This window comes from Grampus griseus (assembly GCF_964374135.1).
Source record: "Grampus griseus genome assembly, chromosome: 5".
NCBI lineage: Eukaryota > Metazoa > Chordata > Mammalia > Artiodactyla > Delphinidae > Grampus > Grampus griseus.
Window position 1 is genome coordinate 88,588,520 of NC_138998.1, and position 20,092 is coordinate 88,608,611.

General features: G+C 42.5%; 1 protein-coding gene across 1 annotated transcript in view; it reads left to right on the forward strand.

The window, feature by feature from the left end:
- Positions 1-8,190: 8,190 nt before the first annotated feature.
- Positions 8,191-20,092, forward strand: part of MYH15 (myosin heavy chain 15) — a gene marked incomplete at both ends in the record, with an annotated part of 167,516 nt that continues 155,614 nt past the window's right edge. Inside the window, 6 exon segments of the mRNA XM_082655327.1 lie at positions 8,191-8,287; positions 12,259-12,365; positions 14,755-14,898; positions 16,371-16,415; positions 16,419-16,518; positions 18,466-18,545. Of these exon segments, the coding sequence (XP_082511453.1) occupies positions 8,191-8,287; positions 12,259-12,365; positions 14,755-14,898; positions 16,371-16,415; positions 16,419-16,518; positions 18,466-18,545 (573 nt within the window).

Here is a 20,092-nt window from a genome sequence, read left to right on the forward strand (position 1 = left end):
ATACAAATAATACCTTTGATTTATATTATACATCACCTTTTAGAATTACTAAAATATTTAATGCATATCATTTGGGCTGAATAATAGCACCAGCAATTCTAAACTCGGTGTTAAGCTGTTATGCCGATTATGGGTCACTGACCATAAGGAATATTGTACTAGATCGTGACAATGTTCTATTCTATTTAATATTTACTCTCTGAGTGTGGTTATAACTAGTGTATTATGGGAGAATATATTTGCCTTCAACTCTGAAGCACAAAGATACAGCCCCTAATCTTAGTTTTTTTCAGCTCCTCTTCATAGATCTATCATGAGTAGTTTTTTCTAAACTCTGCTCAAAACTGTCCATACTTTCAGCCTGGCTCCACTGTCATTGCCTGTTAAACTTGGGACAATTGTTTATTTGCTGGTACCTTTTCTTTTTTTTTTTTTTGCGGTACGTGGGCCTCTCACTGTCGTGGCCTCTCCCGTTGCGGAGCACAGGCTCCGGACGCGCAGGCTCAGTGGCCATGGCTCATGGGCCCAGCCGCTCCGCGGCATGTGGGATCTTCCCAGACCGGGACACGAACCCGTGTCCCCTGCATCGGCAGGCGGACTCTCAACCACTGCACCACCAGGGAAGCCCTTTGCTGGTACCTTTTATGCTCACCTATAAATTATGGAGCATTAAGATAGCTAATAATAAATAACTTTTAGTTCTAGAAGTCCATGGATTCAAAAATTTTGGAATAATAAAATACAGATTTCTTAACAAATACTTTTCTTTAAAAAATAAGCTACTTATTTAAACCTTTCCCTGCAAGTTCAGTTTTCTTGATATAATCAACCAGTTGACTTTTATCTTCATCATACTCCTTTTAACCATAGACCTAGATTTTCATTTCTCATCCAAAGTAGAGAATGGGGTAGTGATGCTTTTCTAACCACTAACATGATCCCTCCTTAAGCTGGAGTTCAGCCAGGATGCTGTACAGCATCACACTTAGGAGCGTGAACTGAGGAGTCAGACTGGTGGGTCTAATTTGCTTGTTGGTTCATTCCCTAAGCGTTTATTAAGGCCCTACTCCGTGCAAATGACTGGAGTCTGCTCTGAATGGAGCAGACCTAGTCCCTGCCCTAAGATAGCTTACATTTAGTTAAGAAGCTAGACAATTAAATAATAGTAACAATATAGAATGAAGATTACCATGATACACGTAGTAAAGGGATCTAAGAACATATCTAAGAGGGACACAGCCTAGAGAACATGTTCCTGTAGAAAGGTTGCTTAATGGAGACCCAAAGGGTAAAGAGGAACTAGCCAGAGGGAGAGGGGCAAGACTGAAGGTTCCAGCCAGAATTCACCTCATGTGTGAATGCCCAGAGGTCAGAGACACTCTTGGTGCTCACCAGGAATGCACCAGCCAGGTCAAGTCTGCAATGAGAGTAAGGGAGACAGGATGGGGACGATGGGCGGGCCAGCGGGTGGAGGGCTCTGCAGGCCCTGTTAACATTTTGGACTTTATCTCTAGTAACAAACATGGAAAGGTTTTAAATAAGATAGTAATATGATTGTGTTTCTGTATATGCAGCTTCACTCTGGATTGGCTACTGTCAAGAGACCAATTCAGAGAGTAAAGTCATAAGCCAAGAGAGAAATGATAATGGCCTTGATCAAGGTGCTGGAGGGGAAATAGAAAAATACAGATGGTTCTGATCAATATTTAGATAATGAGTCAGCAGAGCTTGGCAAATGATTGGATATGAAGGTGAAGGGAGAAATAGGAATCAAGGATGATTCTCATGTATCCCGTTTCCAAACCAGAGACATCACTTGCTACCTCTCCAAGTGTGCATCTTTATAAAATGTGGGTTATTTATATGTCCCTCATAGAACTGCTGTGAGATTTAAAAGAGTTAATATATGTAAAGCACGTAACCCAGTGCCTGGTGTACAATAAATCCTCAGAAATGGTAACTACTATTTGTACTTATAAAATAGCGTTGCTACTGAATCCACAGGTATCATTTCAGGGGCATATGAGATTCTTTCCTTTGAGTGCAAACTTTTATTTTTAAAATACAATTATAAGTGAGAGAGTCATGCCTCCATGACCTGTATCACCCTGTGTACAGCTCTATCCTAGCAGTTCTCATTTGAGCTTCTAAGAGCTGATACACATCTCTGTAGCCCAGCCCCAGATAGGATGGGAACTTCTTGAGGTCTTATTGCTCCTTTAACCCACAGAGCCTAAGAGAGCGTACTCAAAAATGAATGCATGACAGAATTTAATCAGAATTTTTTCTTTGGGTAAATAGCAAATAGCTGAGTACAGAGAATCAGAGTTTTGATCCAAGGTGGGGAGACAGGAAGGAGTAGGACAAGGTGGCAAGGTGGTGTTGGACAGGATAGAAGGGGCCCCAGAAGCTGGGAGAGGGGCACCAGTGGAAGGAGGGAGCTCAAGGGGAATGTCACTGATAAGCACTATGTTGGTTGGGGATGGGTCTTTGATTAGTCAATGGACACAGGGGAAGAGAACAGAAAGAGGAAGGTATCCCAGAACCAGGGAGTAGGATTAGAGACCAAAAAGCACCATTAGGATTTGTCTTTAGATCATTAGAAAGAAGAGTTTCTGTGGCGTGATGGAGGTGGTGGGCTGGGGAGAGACCAGGAGGAGGGGGGCAGAGTGGCGAGTGTGCACTGGATTGCCTGGAGACGTGGGGTCATAATCATCATCACCCTTTGAAACGAGTGCTCCAAAGAATCAATGATTTCTGCGATCTGCTTGATTTGTAATTCAATTCAACTCGATATTTTAACATTTCTCTCCTAAGGAGGTAAACTTGCTTAAAGTCCCTGATTTTTTTAGAAAGCTAATCAGCATATAAATAAATAAAATGTAGGTATTATAGCTGGTTAAGGGGGGGTGGATTTATGCAAAAAGATGAAGCGATTAGCAATTTTCTACTGAGTAAATCTTGCTGAGTTGAAGCACGTAACAGATTATCCCAGCAGCATGAATATTAGATCTCGGCATCGCTTGTCTCCCCAGTCATGCCACTAATTAAGAGCATCTTGCAGCATTTCCCCAGGTTTGTGGCATTCACTGGGCCTTGTAAGTAAAAGTATTTCACTTCTGCCTTGAGACACACGTTCCAGCTTTTAGGGAATCATTTAAGTGCTTGATAATTCTCCCCTTCCTCTGTTGACATCTGGATAAATCCATTCTCGTTTTCAGGCACTTTGTCTCCAATTTTAATAATGGAAGAGGCTTTGTCAAGAGATTCTTAGTGTTTGTTTACTCAGAGGAATATTACTATTTCTTCTTATTACTTGCATCACGGTTTCCGAGCAGTGGAAGCCCTTGAAAGTAAACATGCATAATAACCTAACTTGATGAAGAACTCAATTGAATCTAATCAATTATGAGGAAACCAACTTGAAAACTGTTGAGGTTGCTAACGTGAAAAGACTTTAACTCTTTTAACAATTTACTTAATAGGCTTCGATTGAATTTCTGCTTACAGTAAAAGCACTAAAATGCCAAGGTGGTGAGGATTTCAAAGGAGACACTCTCTGTGTCTCCTCCCTCCAGAAATGTATTGTCTGGCCCTGATTGAAAAAGGTAAGATTGCCCTGTGATGGATTCAGTGTGGTCATCAGTGAGAGGACTAGAGTCAACGTGACCTCCCAGGATAGAGCACTGCCCAAGTAAATGATCCCGTTGTTTCACCTGCATCCACCCAACTACAACTGCCACTTTGTGAATTTCCATCTCCCCTCCCTACTTCCCCAAGGTATTGTCCTCTATTACAGTTTTACACATTTCAGATTCACTAATCAAGTTAGCATTCAAAGCCTGAACAAATGCTTGTGAATAGTAATAAGAGTAGTTAACATTGATTGAAGTTTTACAATGCACCAGACACTGTGCTGACTTTTATTTATATATAATCTTCACAACATCTTAGGAGATAAAATAAGAACCTGTATTAGTACAGAGACTGGGACATAACGTCTTCGTTAAGGATATGTTGATGGAAAAACCAGAAACTCACTTAAGACCATTTAAAGCTGAGTTTAGGGGAAAGGAATAGGGATTTATTGGAAGGTTATTGAAAGATTTTTTGAAAGCCAAAGGCAGGAATTGAATCTAGGTCTCAAGAGGTCTGTAACCGGGAAAGCTATTTGGAACACAGGCAAGCAATCTCTTTTTCTCTCTCTTTCCTCATCTCTTTATGGCTGCTTCTCCTCATTCTTATGATTCCCTCTCTGTTGATGCTTCTGCTGATTACCATGCATGTGGCACCACGTGACCACACCACAATGCCCACCTCAACCCCCAAGCCTGCACCACTCAGTTCAAGCAAAAGACCCAGAATGAGAGTGGCATCTAAGTCTCAAATCTGTCTTCCAGGAAAAGACACCGTGATTGTCCCTGATTGGATTGGGTACTCAGACTTGGTGTAATCAGCTGGGCCAGTGATCAGTGTCACCTTACAGACATGACAGTTTGTGGTTCCTTTTCTGTGTATGAAGGCAGGCACTTCTCAGAGAAGTGTGTGGGCTCAGTGGACACTCCAAACCGTGTCTGCTAAAGGTGGCTAAGAACCTGAGAATTATAGAATCAAGAGAACTTGGTGATCAATTGAATGTGGGCATGAGAGAAAAGGAGAAATTGGAAATGACTCGCAGCGTTCATTTCCAAAGATGGGAACCCTTCCATTGAAGAGGCAGGCAGAGGATGCTGGGGGCGAGAAGGAGCCTGTGAAAGAACAGTGTGAGGAAAAGGCCTCTCGTGTCAAGAAAATCATCACCCCTCCTAAGGTTTCAGCTGAGTGGTGAGCTGGGCGTCACAGCTGTACAAACTCACCTCTTCCCCTGGCTTCCACCGTCCCCTGGGCTCCCTCATTCTGACCTCTGCTGCATGACCAGCACCATTCCTCCCCGGGTGGGGGGGGGGGGGCATGAAGATTTTTCTCTTCAAATTTGCCTAAAGTGTAGCTGTAATTCATGACAGAAGGAACTCCCTCTCCCGACCCTGTCCAACCCAGTCCCAGTCTATTACTCTAAGAGAGAAAAGAGCATATTTATCCTGCCCATTACTGTAGCCCCCAAGCCTAGTGTGGGCAGTTGTAGGTGGGCAATTTGTACATGTTGGATGAGAGAATAAATGGACATTTTCAAAAAGCTATTGATGAAATACCTGGAGAGAGAGAGAGAGAACCACAGAAAATACAACCAGCATAAAAATAGCTAATTTCCAAACTAGAGATTTTATTCTTAAAAATAACTAAATGCTCTAGACTTAAAAGGAGGGTAACCAAATTGTTCCAGCTTGTGTGGGACTTTCCTGATTTGAGCACTGAAAGTCCCAAGTCCTGGGAAATGCTTCAGTCCCCAGACACCTGGAATGGCCAGTCGCCCACACTGGCGTCACTTCTCACATGACAGTTAACTTATCGCCTATCAAGGGCAGCTAGGTTCTGACCAGTATGAGCCTTTCCAGGCCAAGGTGAAAAGTTCACATGTCAACTCTCCCTTTCACATAAGGCTTTCCCACTCCTTGTCTTTACTAGGTAACCAAGACACATTTAACTCTGGAAATTGTTATCATGTCAATGTAAATGGAAGCATGGTGGTTTATATACTTATTTACTCAGTCCCTGAGAAAGTGAAAAAGTGAGTGCTAGAACAGAACTGTAATAGTTGTTTGGCTGTACCACGAACATGCATAAGTATCTAAGGCCTCTGTCTGAGGCTAACTTTCTGAGAGCAATGTTGCCTAAGTACCCTGTGAATAATGGATACATGTAATCTGCACTTTGTAGTTACTTCAAAGGTACTAATGTAGGTCATCCTCTTGGCCTCAGTTACCTACCTCCAAACAGTTATACTCCTGGCAATGCAGTTTCCTCCTATCCAGGGCTGCTTTCTACACCTTTAATTATGCTAAGTGGTGCAGACTAGGAAAGAGATTTACACAGCTGTGTGCTCTGTATTTTGATGTGAGCTCTTTATCCTTGGATGTTATAATAAGAACTACTTTAAAAAATCTGTTATATATGAAAGTACATGCACATGCCACAAATTGAAACAGACCAGAATTGTACAGAGTGTAGGGTAACTGTCTCCTTCTCCCACCCATATCCTGTTCCCCAGAGACATACCCGTTTCTTAGGTATCTTTCCAGGAAATGTGTACACACGCACACACACACCCACACACAAACTTATGGATATCTTCCATATCAAAGTACACTTCCTGAGCTCTACTGTCTATTGAACAAGTCACCAGGAAGTCACACGTAGTGAGAGGAGGAGAAGGTTTAATTCTCTCACAAATACAGACTCACAACTTGTCTCCCTGACTATGGTTTCTCCCCGTTCCAATTCACCCTGAATATGCTGCCAGAGCCATTTTCCTAAAATACTGCTTCCCCTCGTGTCCTTGCCCAGAGTCTATGATGTTTCCTATAGTCTGTTCCAAAGTTTCTCTGCCTAACTTTCAGAGCTTTTCTTCATCGAGCTCCATGTTAACTATTCAAATACTTATGAAGTATTATTATTACAAATCCTAAATCTGACTGCTCACCTGCAGAAAGGTCAATTTTATCTTTTTCTCCTGGGCAATGTCACTCCGTTTCCCATCTCTGGGCTTTGGCTCACGTGCTTCTCATGAGTACTTTTCTTCTCTCTATCTTGAAAAATGTCCCTATAGATTACAGGGACTTGCATTGTGTAGGGAGGGAAACTGAACCTAGAGAGATTAAGTGATTTCCTACAAGTCACGTGCTTATTTTCTGGCAGAGATAAAATTAGCTCTTGTCCTGGACCATCAGTCTTTGCTTTAAACCGCACTCCTTAGATCCCAGAGGTGCTGTCATGGATGCACCCAAGTCACCACGAAGCAAAGAATAGATTAAGTGCAGTAAAATACATGATTAGGCTTGTTAATTTCCACCCACGTATGAAATACAAAGCGACTGCAGTTCATTCCCGACAGGGTAGACAATGGGCTGTTCAGTCATGAGGTCCCAGAGCTAAGCCACCTTGGAAAGTCCTTCTCTACCTTCTCATCTATAAAATGGGGCTAAGAAGACTTGCTGTGCAAGCTTGAGTGGAGAGGAAAAAGCCTAAGACCTTTTCTGTCCAATTGGAGAGAATGACCTCTCATTTGGGAGGTCAATCTGATAGCCCAGATTTCATTTCTTCTTCTCATTTTCAAATGTAAAGTGTGCAGATTAAAGATAAAATAAGTAAAGTGTTTGGTACAGACTGAATGCTCAATGAATTTAGCCCTGATAATTTGCCCAGGAACTCAGTCCCTCCAAGACTGGAACTTGCCTTGCTTGAGCTGATGAACTCCTTACACCCACTCACTCCGTTCACCACACAGCCTGCTTCCCTCCTTCAGCATGTGCTGCCCCAGGACAGCTTCCTAAAGATCTGTCTGCCAGCAGTTTCATATACCATCTGCTCTAGACACTCATCTCTGCTGCAGTACTCACCTTTTTATTCCTTTACTTTCTAACGCTGAACATTCCCCTCTTTGCCACCATGATCTGCCTACGATGTTCCATCCACCTGGATGCACCTAGATACCTGCAAGCCCTTCCTCCACTCCTACAGGGGCCCTGGTGTCCACAGCTCGACATTTCTCAGTCTGCCCCATTCCACCACCCACCCAGGTCAGAGCTCTGTTCTTTAAGGTTGCATTATGACTTTCATGGGCTGTAGGCACTTTTGTCTTTCTGGGTCCCTTCCTTCACAAAAAGTATTAAAAATTGCATTTTACAACTGTGTTGGTATAAAGACCAATTAACAGAATCCAGGCTGGTTTCATTATTGTATATCATTAAGATTATATTCATATTTTTCTTCTGCTTTTAAAAGAAATTAAAATAGTTTTGTGGGCCCTTAAAAGCATCATGGACTCTAGGCACTGGGCCTTCTGTGACTAGTGGATAAGTTGATCCTGCTAGAGTAAGATTCCTTGTGTACAGTTTTGTCATATACTTGAGACACAGCAGAGAGGTAGTGAAAAAGAAGACTTAACCCTCGTTGGTCCATCTGTGGTGACTAGTTTCTCACTTCAGTGCCTGATGTCTCCTTTCCCCTGGTTCCTTCCTACACGTCTTCTGCAGAGTGAATCCTTTCGGCTCACGTTTAGGCCTCAGCCTGATGTGGTGGATCCCTTTAAGGAGGATGGACCTGTCAGAGCTTGGCGAGGCCGCGGCCTATCTCAGAAGAAGTGAGGCTGAGCTGCTTCTGCTCCAGGCCACGGCCTTCGATGGCCAGACTTGTGGCGCCTGCTGGCTTCACTTTATTTTACTGCTTCCAGGCGGCAACTGTCTGAACAGTGGAGAGAAGCCATCAGTTCTGGAGCCTAACTTATTTGCTTGGGGTGCAATCTGTCTCCATGAACCACTGAGCAGTTGAGGAGCTCAGGGTGTGGAGGGTAAAGATGGAAGTTTGCAAGGAAGATCAGGAGGCCTGGGAGGCAACCCAGGCCCAAGCCCTGCTTACTGGGCCCTACAAGAGGTTTTCTTTTCAAGGAGCACCCCGGTATGGCCCCAGATAAAGTCTTTCTCAGAAGCCTCTTCATGTGGGTAAATAGCAGAGGAGAGCGAGGGGGCTGAGACTGCAGGGGGGTTGGTACACTGTTAGGAAGAATGAAGGAAAAGGCTCCAGGAAGGTGGGAGAAACAGAAGTTGTCCTGGGCCCTCTTCAGGATTTGCTGATGCTGGAACTTTGCCCCCTGGCTGTCTCCTAGGTCAGGAGGGTCACTCAGCCAACACTAAACAGAAGATAATTGGGGGATTTTCTCACCCTGCTGAGTAATTTCTTAGCAGTTATAGGCAAGGACAAAGGTTAATGAGGATTTACCCGTAAGATAAAGGCTGAGTACTACATTAAAATCTCTAAATAAATGTTACATTTCCCCCCTCTTTCTTTACTTGTCTGGGCTGCATGGCCATCTTCTGAATTTTGGTTAATTGGAGACTTACAGTCAGTTTCACAGTGTGATCCAGCATCAAGCCACCTATATATCTCAATTCCAAAAAGTATTCAACAGCACAGCATAAACCCCGACTGAGAGTTGTTCCAGTACTCCGAATTAGTCAACATTAGACTTTAATATGACCAATTATAATTCAAGCCAGTTAGGTAGCACATTCTATTTCCATCATAGACCAGTCCTGGATCAGTTCCCAGTTTCCAGTCATTGGATGTCATTACTGTGATTGGATTTTAGAGTAGCTAATTATAATCCGTCAAATCAAATACAATAACAGAACTATCCCTGAGGTCAGAACTGGTCATGCAGAAGCTTATCGCAAATAGTTAGATAATGAGGGACAAGATCCTAGTGGTACCAGAGAGAAAATCAAAATGCCAAAGCATTCGAGATAATTGGATGATACATTTAGTAGAGTCAGCACTGTAAACAATTCCTTAAACTATAACAATCCACGTAATTTCTATTTTTTTTTTTTTGGTCAAACAATCTTTCCTCATAGAAATGCACTGACAGCACAAAGAGGAGAGTCAGCAGAAGTTTTTCATCCCCCTGGGCTAGTAGACAATGGAGTCTGCTTTTTGGAACTCAGGCCAAATGGAAGCTGTGTGATAAGAGTATTTGGCAAGTAGTTTTGGGTTCAAATTCCCTGTTCTTGATGCTTTCTGGCTACTTAGAGCACATCACTTTACCTTACTGAGCCTCAGTTTCCTTATCTTTCAAATGGGAACATATGCTTTCTCTGCCTACCTTCCTTCATGAGGATCAAAGAAGACAATAAATGTGAAAAATAAACACAATGCATTACTATGCTACCTAGAAAACTAGAATTGCTGGGTGTCAGGGAGGAAGTGTGCTTTCAGAAATAGAAACAAAACACCATTTCAAGGCAAATGTAAGTGATTTTTATAGAACAAGTAAACCATCTAGTTAAAATAACTACAAAACTGGATACAATATTCCTTCAATTTTGATTAATATCATAGAAAAAAAGACTTGAAAAAAATGCTTCAGATAGATAACAGTGGTTATCTCTGAGTTGTTCCATTATGGGAGATTATTTTAAAATGTTTTTCTTCACACATTTCTCTACTTGTAAAGCTTTTTTGCAATAAACACATGTTACCTTTATTTTGGAAAATATATTTAGTCATCTAAAACTATGAAATCATAGAGATGAACCTCCTGAGCTTGCAGATGAGAAAACTAAGGCCCAAAGAGTTGAGGCATTGCCTTGTATCTTGTTACTAGCAAAGCCAGGCCTAAAATCCAGGTGGCCTGAATCAAAGCCATTGCTGTCTATGTTTCCATCCTTGCAATTATTCATGAGAATTCAAGGAATTAAAAGTTGACTGAGTTTATTTACTTCATCTTCAGAACGATCCTTCTCTGGGACTCGGTCTCAAGTAGGTAAGTGCTTCCAAAAATTCTTCTCTCCCACTGCTTCCAGAGGTGATAAAAGAAAGAGCTAATCATGAGGCAGGTGATGAACATAATTTCTGAGAGAAAAACTGGAGGGAAAAAAGCTCAGCATATAATATAGAGGAAGAATGCTTTAGTGGAAAAGCATTCCCCTCTTTGCCACCATGATCTGCCTACGATGTTCCATCCAGGTAGGAGGTAAATGATCTAATTTCTAGTGTCATTATTCTAATGACTGTCACTAATTAGCTATGTGACTGTGGACAAGTCTGTTAATCTCTCTTCCCAGGTTCTTTTTCTAAAAAAAATAAAAATGACAAAAGGGAAATCTGTGCCAGGTGGTACCCATGTTTCTTTCAAGTAATAACACTTGGTTTAAAATGCAGTACCTTAAGCACACACAATGTATGCAAATGGGCGCTTTTCAAAAACAAGCTTATTTTCATAGACATAACACAAAGCCAAATTAGCTTTTGCAAAAAAACCCCAAAATGATCAATACAATTAAAACCAGTATTTAAAATGCAAACAACAAGTAGAAGCAAATGCAAAATCAATCAGATAGGAATACAAAAATCCTCTTGCCCAGCAGTTTGAGTGGTGAATTGGTTGTAACCAGGGAAAGGGAAAGAGAGCACAGTGTAGGTGGTGATGGCAGGAAAGTAGTGAGCAGTGAAATTCTTTTCAGAGACAAGTGTGATGGAAGAGGGGTGCGTGCTGCCCTGCTTCACCTCCTTCTTCCACACTCAGTCCTCAAGTCCTATCGTCCACCTCTGGGGAGAGCGTCTGGCGAGGCTGCCCATCCTGCAGCAGTGAGGCTTGCTAGCTTTTGTGATTCATGTGTTGGGGAGGTGGGATGGAGTTGGCACTACCTACCAGTGCTGTGGCTGCAGTAGGGTCTCCCCTGTGCATCCCACAGCCCTAGGCACAGGTTTTCCCTCTTCCAGCCAAATGCTCTCCTTGACCCCTCCCCCCATCTACCTGAGGAGCTGTGAACGGGGATTTCTGTGAGCTTCTGGTAAGACTCACTTTCCTTTAAGAGACTCTTTCTTATTCATCTTCCCTAGAGATCTGCCTCAGGTGGGAGAGGAGTTGAGAAGCATCCCAGGAGGCCAAGAGAAGCTGCCTCAGACGTTCAGAAGAATTCTGGCTCGTGTCACCCAAAGCCTCTTATTGGTTCATTGCTTTGTAGAGGGCTGCTTTGCTAAGGCGTGAGACATGGGGTTGAGGAGGCAGGGGGAGAGAAAAACAATATATGGGGAAAAATAATATGACTCAGTTATGCTCTATGACAGCAATCATCCATATTCTTTCTCCTCAATTCTCCCCCCTCCAAGTCTACCGTATAATTCTCTTAGCAGGCTTTCATTCCAAAATTAAAAATAAGGTCTAAAGAAACCCTGACGGACAGACATGGCCACTAACCTAAATTTTCACTTAGCTGTAACCAGACCTTTCTGAGGGAAGTTTTTTGGAGGGAGCTGGGAAGGGTGAGAGCACCAGGCCAACCACCAAGCACCTGGGGCTGTGAGTGGGAGGTAAGTGTGGGGATTGGGAGAGGTGGGTAAGGCTTTGCAGGTAACCGTCTGGTAGCAAAATGTTCCCAATCTCCACTTGCTGAAACGCTTCTTGCTCCTAAACAGTCCTTATGTAGGTTTATCTTCAGGGTGAGCGTTCATGATCTTATCTAACTTTGCAACTTCCTATATTGGTGATGCCAGGTCAACAAGCAGACTTAGCAGAAATGAGACCATGTCCATCAGTATGAAAGTGTCCAATGTACGTTTCCTACAGGGACTGTAGTTAAATATCCATTTTTTTCCCCTCTGTAGGGAAGAAGAAATGCTGGATTCATGATGTGAAGAATGCTTATGTTGAGGCTGAGATTAAAGGGGGTGGAGATGATGACAGAATAATTGTTGAGACAACAGATGGAAAGGTAAAGAAATCTTTATTTCAGCCCATTGGTGACTAAGTTCTCTATTTAATTTAATAATTAGGTGTGTCCTTTCTCCAATTGTTTTGTTAAAAACCTGGGGTAGGAGATGCCACTGATACACTTTAGAAAACTCATTAATCTTTAAGAAGCTCCTCCATTTAACTATCAAAGATGTAATGACGGACATTGAAGAATCAGAGTAAACCGGCTGCCAGTGGTAAAGCTCATTGACTCTAGAATGCACAACTTTTTCCACTTCTTCTATCGTATTTCAAGTTCTTTTTTTTTTTTTGCGGTATGCGGGCCTCTCACTGTTGTGGCCTCTCTCGTTGCGGAGCACAGGCTCCGGACGCGCAGGCTCAGCGGCCATGGTTCACGGGCCCAGCCTCTCCGCGGCATGTGGGATCTTCCCGGACTGGGGCAGGAACCCGTGTGCCCTGCATCGGCAGGCGGACTGTCAACTACTGCGCCACCAGGGAAGCCCTCAAGTTCTTTTTTAAAGGTGCATCTTGGAGTAAATAATGACCTTAGGAACTGTGAAGCAAGCTATGTTTGTAGGATCAGGAAAGAGTGGGATAATCTGAATAAAAATAGAACAGTGTCAGAGGAACCAAGAAATGGGAGAATGGTCAGTAATGTCAAACGCTAGAGAAAGAGATTTAGGGCTTGGAGAGAGCCTTGAACTTCAGAATTAGGAGGTCACCTATGACCTTTGAAAGAGAAGCTTAGGTCAAGTGTTGGGGCATAAGTTAGACTGTGAGAAGTCATAGAGAGAATGTGTAGTGAGACTGTAACAGTCCCCAACCCCTTCTGCCTGTCACCAAGGTATTCAGAGCAACAGGGCAATATTGTACAGACAGCCTACTCTCAGAACCTTTGCCTTGCATCACTGACCTCACGTGCCTGCCAGCTCCATGGCAGAGAATTGGGCCCTATTTCTGCCCTGACTTGGATGAACACTCCATTATAGATTTTACAGATCATTTCCTGCCCATATGCAATTCACCAATCTCCTTCCAATTCTGCCCTTCCCGACTCCATAACAAGCCACATCCTAAAACAAACAGGTACGATCATTATCAAGAAAGTTTGTCTTTTTCATGCCCTTATCTTTGTATTTAGACAATTTATGATCTAAAGCATTGCCATCTGAATTGTAAAATTCTGGAGGCCACTCAAAAACTACCACTTATGATGTCCTAATATGCCTTCTGATGGTGTCTGTACATTTAAAAAATCACAAGTTAGGTAGATTTTTATATAACTAATTAATGGAATTAAGGGCAGAACTTGGTCCTTATCAATAGGAATATACATATTTAGGCAAGGGAAAAATTCAGAATGTCTTAAATAAGGAAACTAAGGGATTCAATTATTTTCTTCCAGTCTGTGTGTTGTCTTTTCACTTTCTTGATTGTGTCCAGTTCAATTTTATTAGGCCTCCAGATGAGAAGTTTGTTCTTCTGAGCACATTTTTTAAAACTGCTGTCTTTTTAACAGTATTTATGATGATCTGTGAATATAATGTGGTTACAACGATGAAAGAAATCATAGGAAGAAGAACATGAAAGCAACAAGTTAATGATATAGAAAGAGGAGTCTAAAGGTGGGTGGCTTTGTTCTGCTTGACCTTTCACCATCTAATGGAGGTCCCATTCCCCCCAGCCCCACTCTGGGGCCAGCGTCTCCCTGGCTCCAGGCTTCCTCCTCCTGATGTTAGAAGTGACTACACTTCCAATCACCTTTGGTCTTTGTAACATTAACAAAGGCAATAAAGCCAGTGGGTGGAGAGTAATACTTAAAGTTGGTAACGAAAGGAGAGAAAATAGAATCAGAGCCGAGGGGAGGTTAGATCAGGCTAGATCATGAGCAATATAATGTGTGTTCTCTCAGGGGCAATCTCAGTCTGAGGAGCCACAGGATCAGGGCACTGCAATTTAGAAAATTTTGATTCAACAAAACCACTTTTTTTTTTTTTTTTGGTACGCGGGCCTCTCACTGCTGTGGGCTCTCCCACTGCGGAGCACAGGCTCCGGACGCGGAGGCTCAGCGGCCATGGCTCACAGGCGCAGCCGCTCCGCGGCATGTGGGATCTTCCCGGACCGGGGCACGAACCCGTGTCCCCTGCATTGGCAGGCGGACTCTCAACCACTGCGCCACCAGGGAAGCCCAACAAAACCACTTTTAAAAAACTTCATCTTCGGGCAAGGAGAGAACATGAGTCGGAGGAATTCTTGGGAAAAACAGGTTGGTTTAACTTCCTCTGGCTCCGTCCGCTAATGAGGCACCTTTTTCTTAACTCCTTGAAAATTCTTCCCAATGCATGGCAATAATGAATGAGCATAGAAGAAATAGGGGAATATATCTTACATTTTTCTCCTCTCTGCAGAGTCTGAGTGTCAAGGAGGACGAAATCCAGCAGATGAATCCCCCAGAGTTTGAAATGATTGAAGACGTGGCAATGCTGACTCACCTCAATGAAGCATCTGTGCTGCATGCCCTGAAGAGGCGCTATAACCATTGGATGATCTATGTACGTGTATATGCTTCACTACTGAAACAGGATGCTGGCATCACATTGGCGATGTCCCAGCCCTCTTTTGGGTGAAAAAGATATTGAATTTAAGCATACTCATATGAGAATAATCCTTGAGAAATGCCCACTAGGAAGGGACATTATCTTAGCGTTTCCCCAGTTTTATTTGGTCAGTATTCATATCCCTTCCCACAGGTTTTCATCCTAAAGTAAAGGCATGAGGCTCGGAGCATGATAGACCCGTGTCCAAATGCCACCTCTGTTTCTCACTAGTAGTTTTCTGCTCGAAGTCACCTTATCTGTAAAGTGGGATAATAATGTCTGTTTCTCCATGGTAGCTTGGAGGATAAATAAAAGAATGTAAAGCATGTAGTTCAGTGCCTGTTACCTAGTTAGTGCTCAATAAATGGAATAATTTTGTTTCATCATCATTAAGTAGGTGATGATTGGTTGCTCAGCTTCTTTAATTCACTCAGAATCTATTCAGCAGGAGCTGCACTGAGCAGATGAGGCAAAGATGATGGCATTTGGGACCCATTGCTATAGCAGCCTTGCCATGCAGCCAGCTTGCTCCTGGGCACTCTGTTTTACAGTGTGACTGTCTTTGTTTCCCTAAGATGCTATAACAAAATTACCGCAAACAGGGTGGCTTAAAACAATAGAAACGTATTCTGTCACAGTTCTAGAGGCCGGAGTCCAAGATCAAATAAGCTCAGCAGTCACACTCCCTCTGGAACCTCTAGGGGAGAATCATTCCTTACCTGTGCCGGTTTCCAGTAGCTTTTGGCATATTCCCGCGTCACTCCAATCTTTGCCTCCATCTCCACATCACCTTCTCCTCTGTGTGTCTCTTATACGGTGATTAGCTGTTGGATTTAAGGCCCATCCAGATATCATCCTGAGGTCCTTACCTTAATTACACGTGCAAAGATTCTTTTTCCAAATAAGATGCCGTTCACAGGTTCTGGAGATTAAGACGTGTACATATCTTTTGGGGAGCCACAGTCCAGCCACCACAGTTTGAGTGACCCACATGAGCTATTACCCCAGTGCCTTAAGCATCAGGTTCCTAATCTTGCTGAGGCACAGATTCCCTTTGGGCCTCAAATGCCTGAGAGCGGGTTACCAAAATCAACAAGGCTTCTGTCAGCGTCCTCCTTGTCTTCCAAAGTTTTGTGTGTGTGTGTGTGTGTGTGTGTGTGTGTGTGTGCGCGTGTGTGTGTGTGTCAGACAAGTTAGTGGTTGACAGATCTCCGAGGGGAGAGGTAATCCCAGGCCCCCTTGTTACTCTAACCTGGTTCTGTCTCTTCCTATCAGAAGTCCCTACTGTGCAAGAATCCAAAAGCTCTCTTTCTTTTAGTTCCTTTATAAGTAAATATTCGAGCAAATGTTACCTGACATTGAAAGAGCTGACAAATCTGGAAGTATGCCTAACCTGTTTTTGGAAATCTTTTCTGATCTTCTGTCAGATATATTCGGGTCTCTCCTGTGTGAGCCTCAAAAGTGGCTTCCAGTAACACAGAGCAGTGGCAGCCATCTACAAAGGGAAGAGGCGATCAGAGGCTCCCCCTCACATCTTCGCTGTGGCCAATAATGCCTTTCAAGATATGCTTCACAGTAAGTGGCTGCCCTACAAAATGAAGGGTAAAAATATCTGATCTCCTTTTTCTCCGTGTCACTAAGAGGCAGGTAGGCATTGTGAGCGGAGCATGGCCTTTATAGTTGCCTAATCACTTGAAACCTCCGCTTCCTTCTGGATAAAACGTGAGCAAAATAGGGCCTACCTCCTAGGGTTATGGGGACGATTAGCTCGCATATCAAATTAAGTGAGATAATGCCTTGAAAGTGCTCAGCCCAGTGTCTGGCCCAGAGTGAGCCCCCTGTAGATGTCAGCTTTTATTACAAAAAGTACCTGCTAGAATGTCTGGCACAAAGAGGTTATTCTGTAGCTATTATTACACCAGGCTTAATAAAAGTCTTAAAATAGCGATATGTCAACCATTCGTCATTTACCGTTTGTATTTGGAGCAAGGAGAGAGTGATAGAATTTGTATGATCTTATGGCTGGCCTACATAGAGTCAAGAGAAAATCTATTTTACTTTGTACCATTGAAATGGTATTTTTTCTAACTGTATACAGAGCAAATCCTTCTTGTGTCTGACTTCAAACTGTAACCAAGGAAATTTTGAATAAGTTCGTGCCAATACATGGCAGCTCTGAGAGAAGAATGATCTGACATTTTCCTTTCTTTTGTAGATCGAAAGAATCAGTCTGTACTCTTCACGTGAAGTGTTTGCCTTGCTTTTTCTTTTTGGCCAGCAGTGAGTGTTTCAATCGAAGCAGACACCTACATTTCACTGGCTATGAAACATAAATTCACTGCCTTTGAATTGTTGTTCTTTAGGTACCGAATACATTCTAGGCAAGAGTAAGATAGGAAATTGTCATAACACTTTAGTCAGTGATTAGCCAAATATGGTGCCAGCTAGGCTGCCTCACATTTTAGAAGATCCTTTGGAACCTGCGGTGCACATGCTGGTCTTAATCATTTTCTTGATGAAGAGAGCTCCCTGTCCAAATAATCATTTTCAAAGTTCTCTGGTCTGGCTAACTGGGCGGAAAGACTGAAAGTCCAGTGGATATGACCACAGAATAGATAACTTGCTGTTGTGAGCAACCAGAATGGGGCAGGCCAAGGTACATTAAGTAGTGGGAACTAAAAGATGGTGAGGCTTAGAGGGACAAGAAAAGGGAGTGAAGAAGAAGGATGGAAAGGATTTCACTGATACCATATTGTATGTTAATTTTGATAGGCAGAGCATTGGCTGGCCAGGTGAACTGTCAGCCTGGTGGTTGAGGGGAGAGGCTGGAACTCTAGAAGCAGTCAAATGCTCAAATTCTTGCTCTTTCTATGCAGTGAGGATGCTGCCACGTGTGTTGGGCTGTCCATTGACTTCAGCCATCCCCAGAAAAATAATAGGTCTCAGAATCTTAGAGCTAGAAGGGTGGTTAAAGTTTAGCGCTTTGCAGAGGATAGACTATTTTCTGGAGTTTCAGGCAGATAAAGGCAGGCCTTGATCCTATGATGCTTTGGGTGAGAGGCTATAAATTCACCGTTGTGTTCTCTCCACATTACAAAGTTAGCTGATTATCAAAGGTAAAAGGGAAATCTAAAGCTCAACTTCCTGGTAGAATGTTTGGTAGGTTCTCTTCCGAGGGACCTGGCCATGTGATGGTAGCCTTCATATGTGACAATCTCTTGAATAGTTGGTGGTGAGGAGACCTATCTCTAATTAGCAAAGATACTCTACAGCTTTTTGTTAACAGGACCATGAGGAACAGGCTTCTTATTTTTATAAAGTCTTTGATCTTTCCCTACTCTAGATTTTTGCTCATGATGTTTTTCCAGCCTGAGATGTCCTTTTCCTTCTCCCAAACAACTAAATGTCTGCATCTCCTTCAAGTTCCCTCTTAAGTTCCACTTTTCTATAAAACTTTCCCTCTTGCCTTAGTTTATATGGTTCAAATTATTTATCTTTCATTGCATTTATAATCTCAACCAGTTAGCTGTGTCATTGAACTGTGTCATATTATCCAGTACTTTGCCACCATAGCAACCACGGGTGAATCCGAAGAAAAGCCAGTAAGTGTTTATAAATCTTGGCAGAAAAGGTGGGTGGCCCTATCTGCTAATCATGGAGGCTCTGCCCCGATCACTTATGGGGAGAAAGGAGGAAACCGCACCACAGAACAATTAAAAAATTATAGAAAAGTCATCTTCCCCATTTTTCCTTTGCCTCTTGGGAGGATCATCAAGTACTCTGAACCAATAATCCGAAAACATTAAATTACATAATTTGTTTCAGATCTGCTTCAAGGGGCATTTACTGGCCTGATCTTTGTTGCTTGGACCCTCTGAGAATTAGCTACTTAAGATCCAAACCACCTTCCCCCAAAACTAGGTTTACCAATGTTTTGAATGGCCACTTTTGATATTTCTTAATATTGAAATATCTTCTTTGTGGTATTTCTTTAGCTGCTGTGAGCTGTCAGAATCCCTCAAATACGTACCAATAGAAAGAACTCTGCTTCCTTTACCACTAACTTCTGGACCAAATCCCAAATGCCCAATGGATGTACACTCAACTGCAATCACATTCTACGTTCTGAAAACTTTACCTTCTCTCTTTCTCTAATTATTTTAATCCTTGGTAATTTTTGCTTTAGCTTACTTTGTTTAGCTCCATTAACAGGTTGATGGTAATAATCTGAGGATACCTAGACCATGAGAGTTGGTATGTAAAATAAGATTAGATAATGCTGAGCAAAACTCAAAATCAATGAGTTACTGAGCTGTTGGAGCCTCTCATCTATGTCTGGCATTGCTGCTTTGCTTTTTCCGTATGATCCTAGATGTTTCCTGCTGTATTTGCAAGATAAGAAGTGTATCAAAATAGCAATCTAGTCCAATTTCCACACCATGGAAAGTTTCTTTTCCGACCACCACATTCCTGAATTTGATCGATTTCTCTAGGTATCACTGGATTCTATTATTCACTAGGTATTACTTCATTTGTGTGTACATTTTAGGTTGTTTTGTGTGCATTTGTTTGTTTGGTCTAACCATTGAGCCCTATGGTAATACATAACACAATACATAATACATAAAAGTTCTGTGAAAAAGTTTGCTTATATAGCCCTTTTATTTCTTTAAAGGACAGTAGACCCATAATACATAGAAGGAATATAGTATTTGTAAATCTATAAATTCTTAAATACCACATACTATAAAATGCCCCCCATAAAATGTATCTTTGAGGCTGACTGGAAAAAAACAAAGCTATGTTGCAGTTTAGGTGCTAAGTGGTCATTAGGACTCTCTCAGTGTAGGTGACCTGCTTTGGCCCATCAGCCTGAGCCAATATGATTCAAATTCAAGACCAATAATACCATTTCAAGTCACTGCTTGGTATGAACCTCTAGGTTACTTAGGAATAATAGCAAGCAAAAATGTAATTTAATAATGCCGCATCTGCTGTATTATTATTATTTTTTGTTTGTTTTGTTTTTGTTTTGTTTTGTTTTGTTTTGTTGTGGTACGTGGGCCTCTCACTGTTGTGGCCTCTCCCGTTGCGGAGCACAGGCTCCGGACGCACAGGCTTAGCAGCCATGGCTCACGGGCCCAGCCGC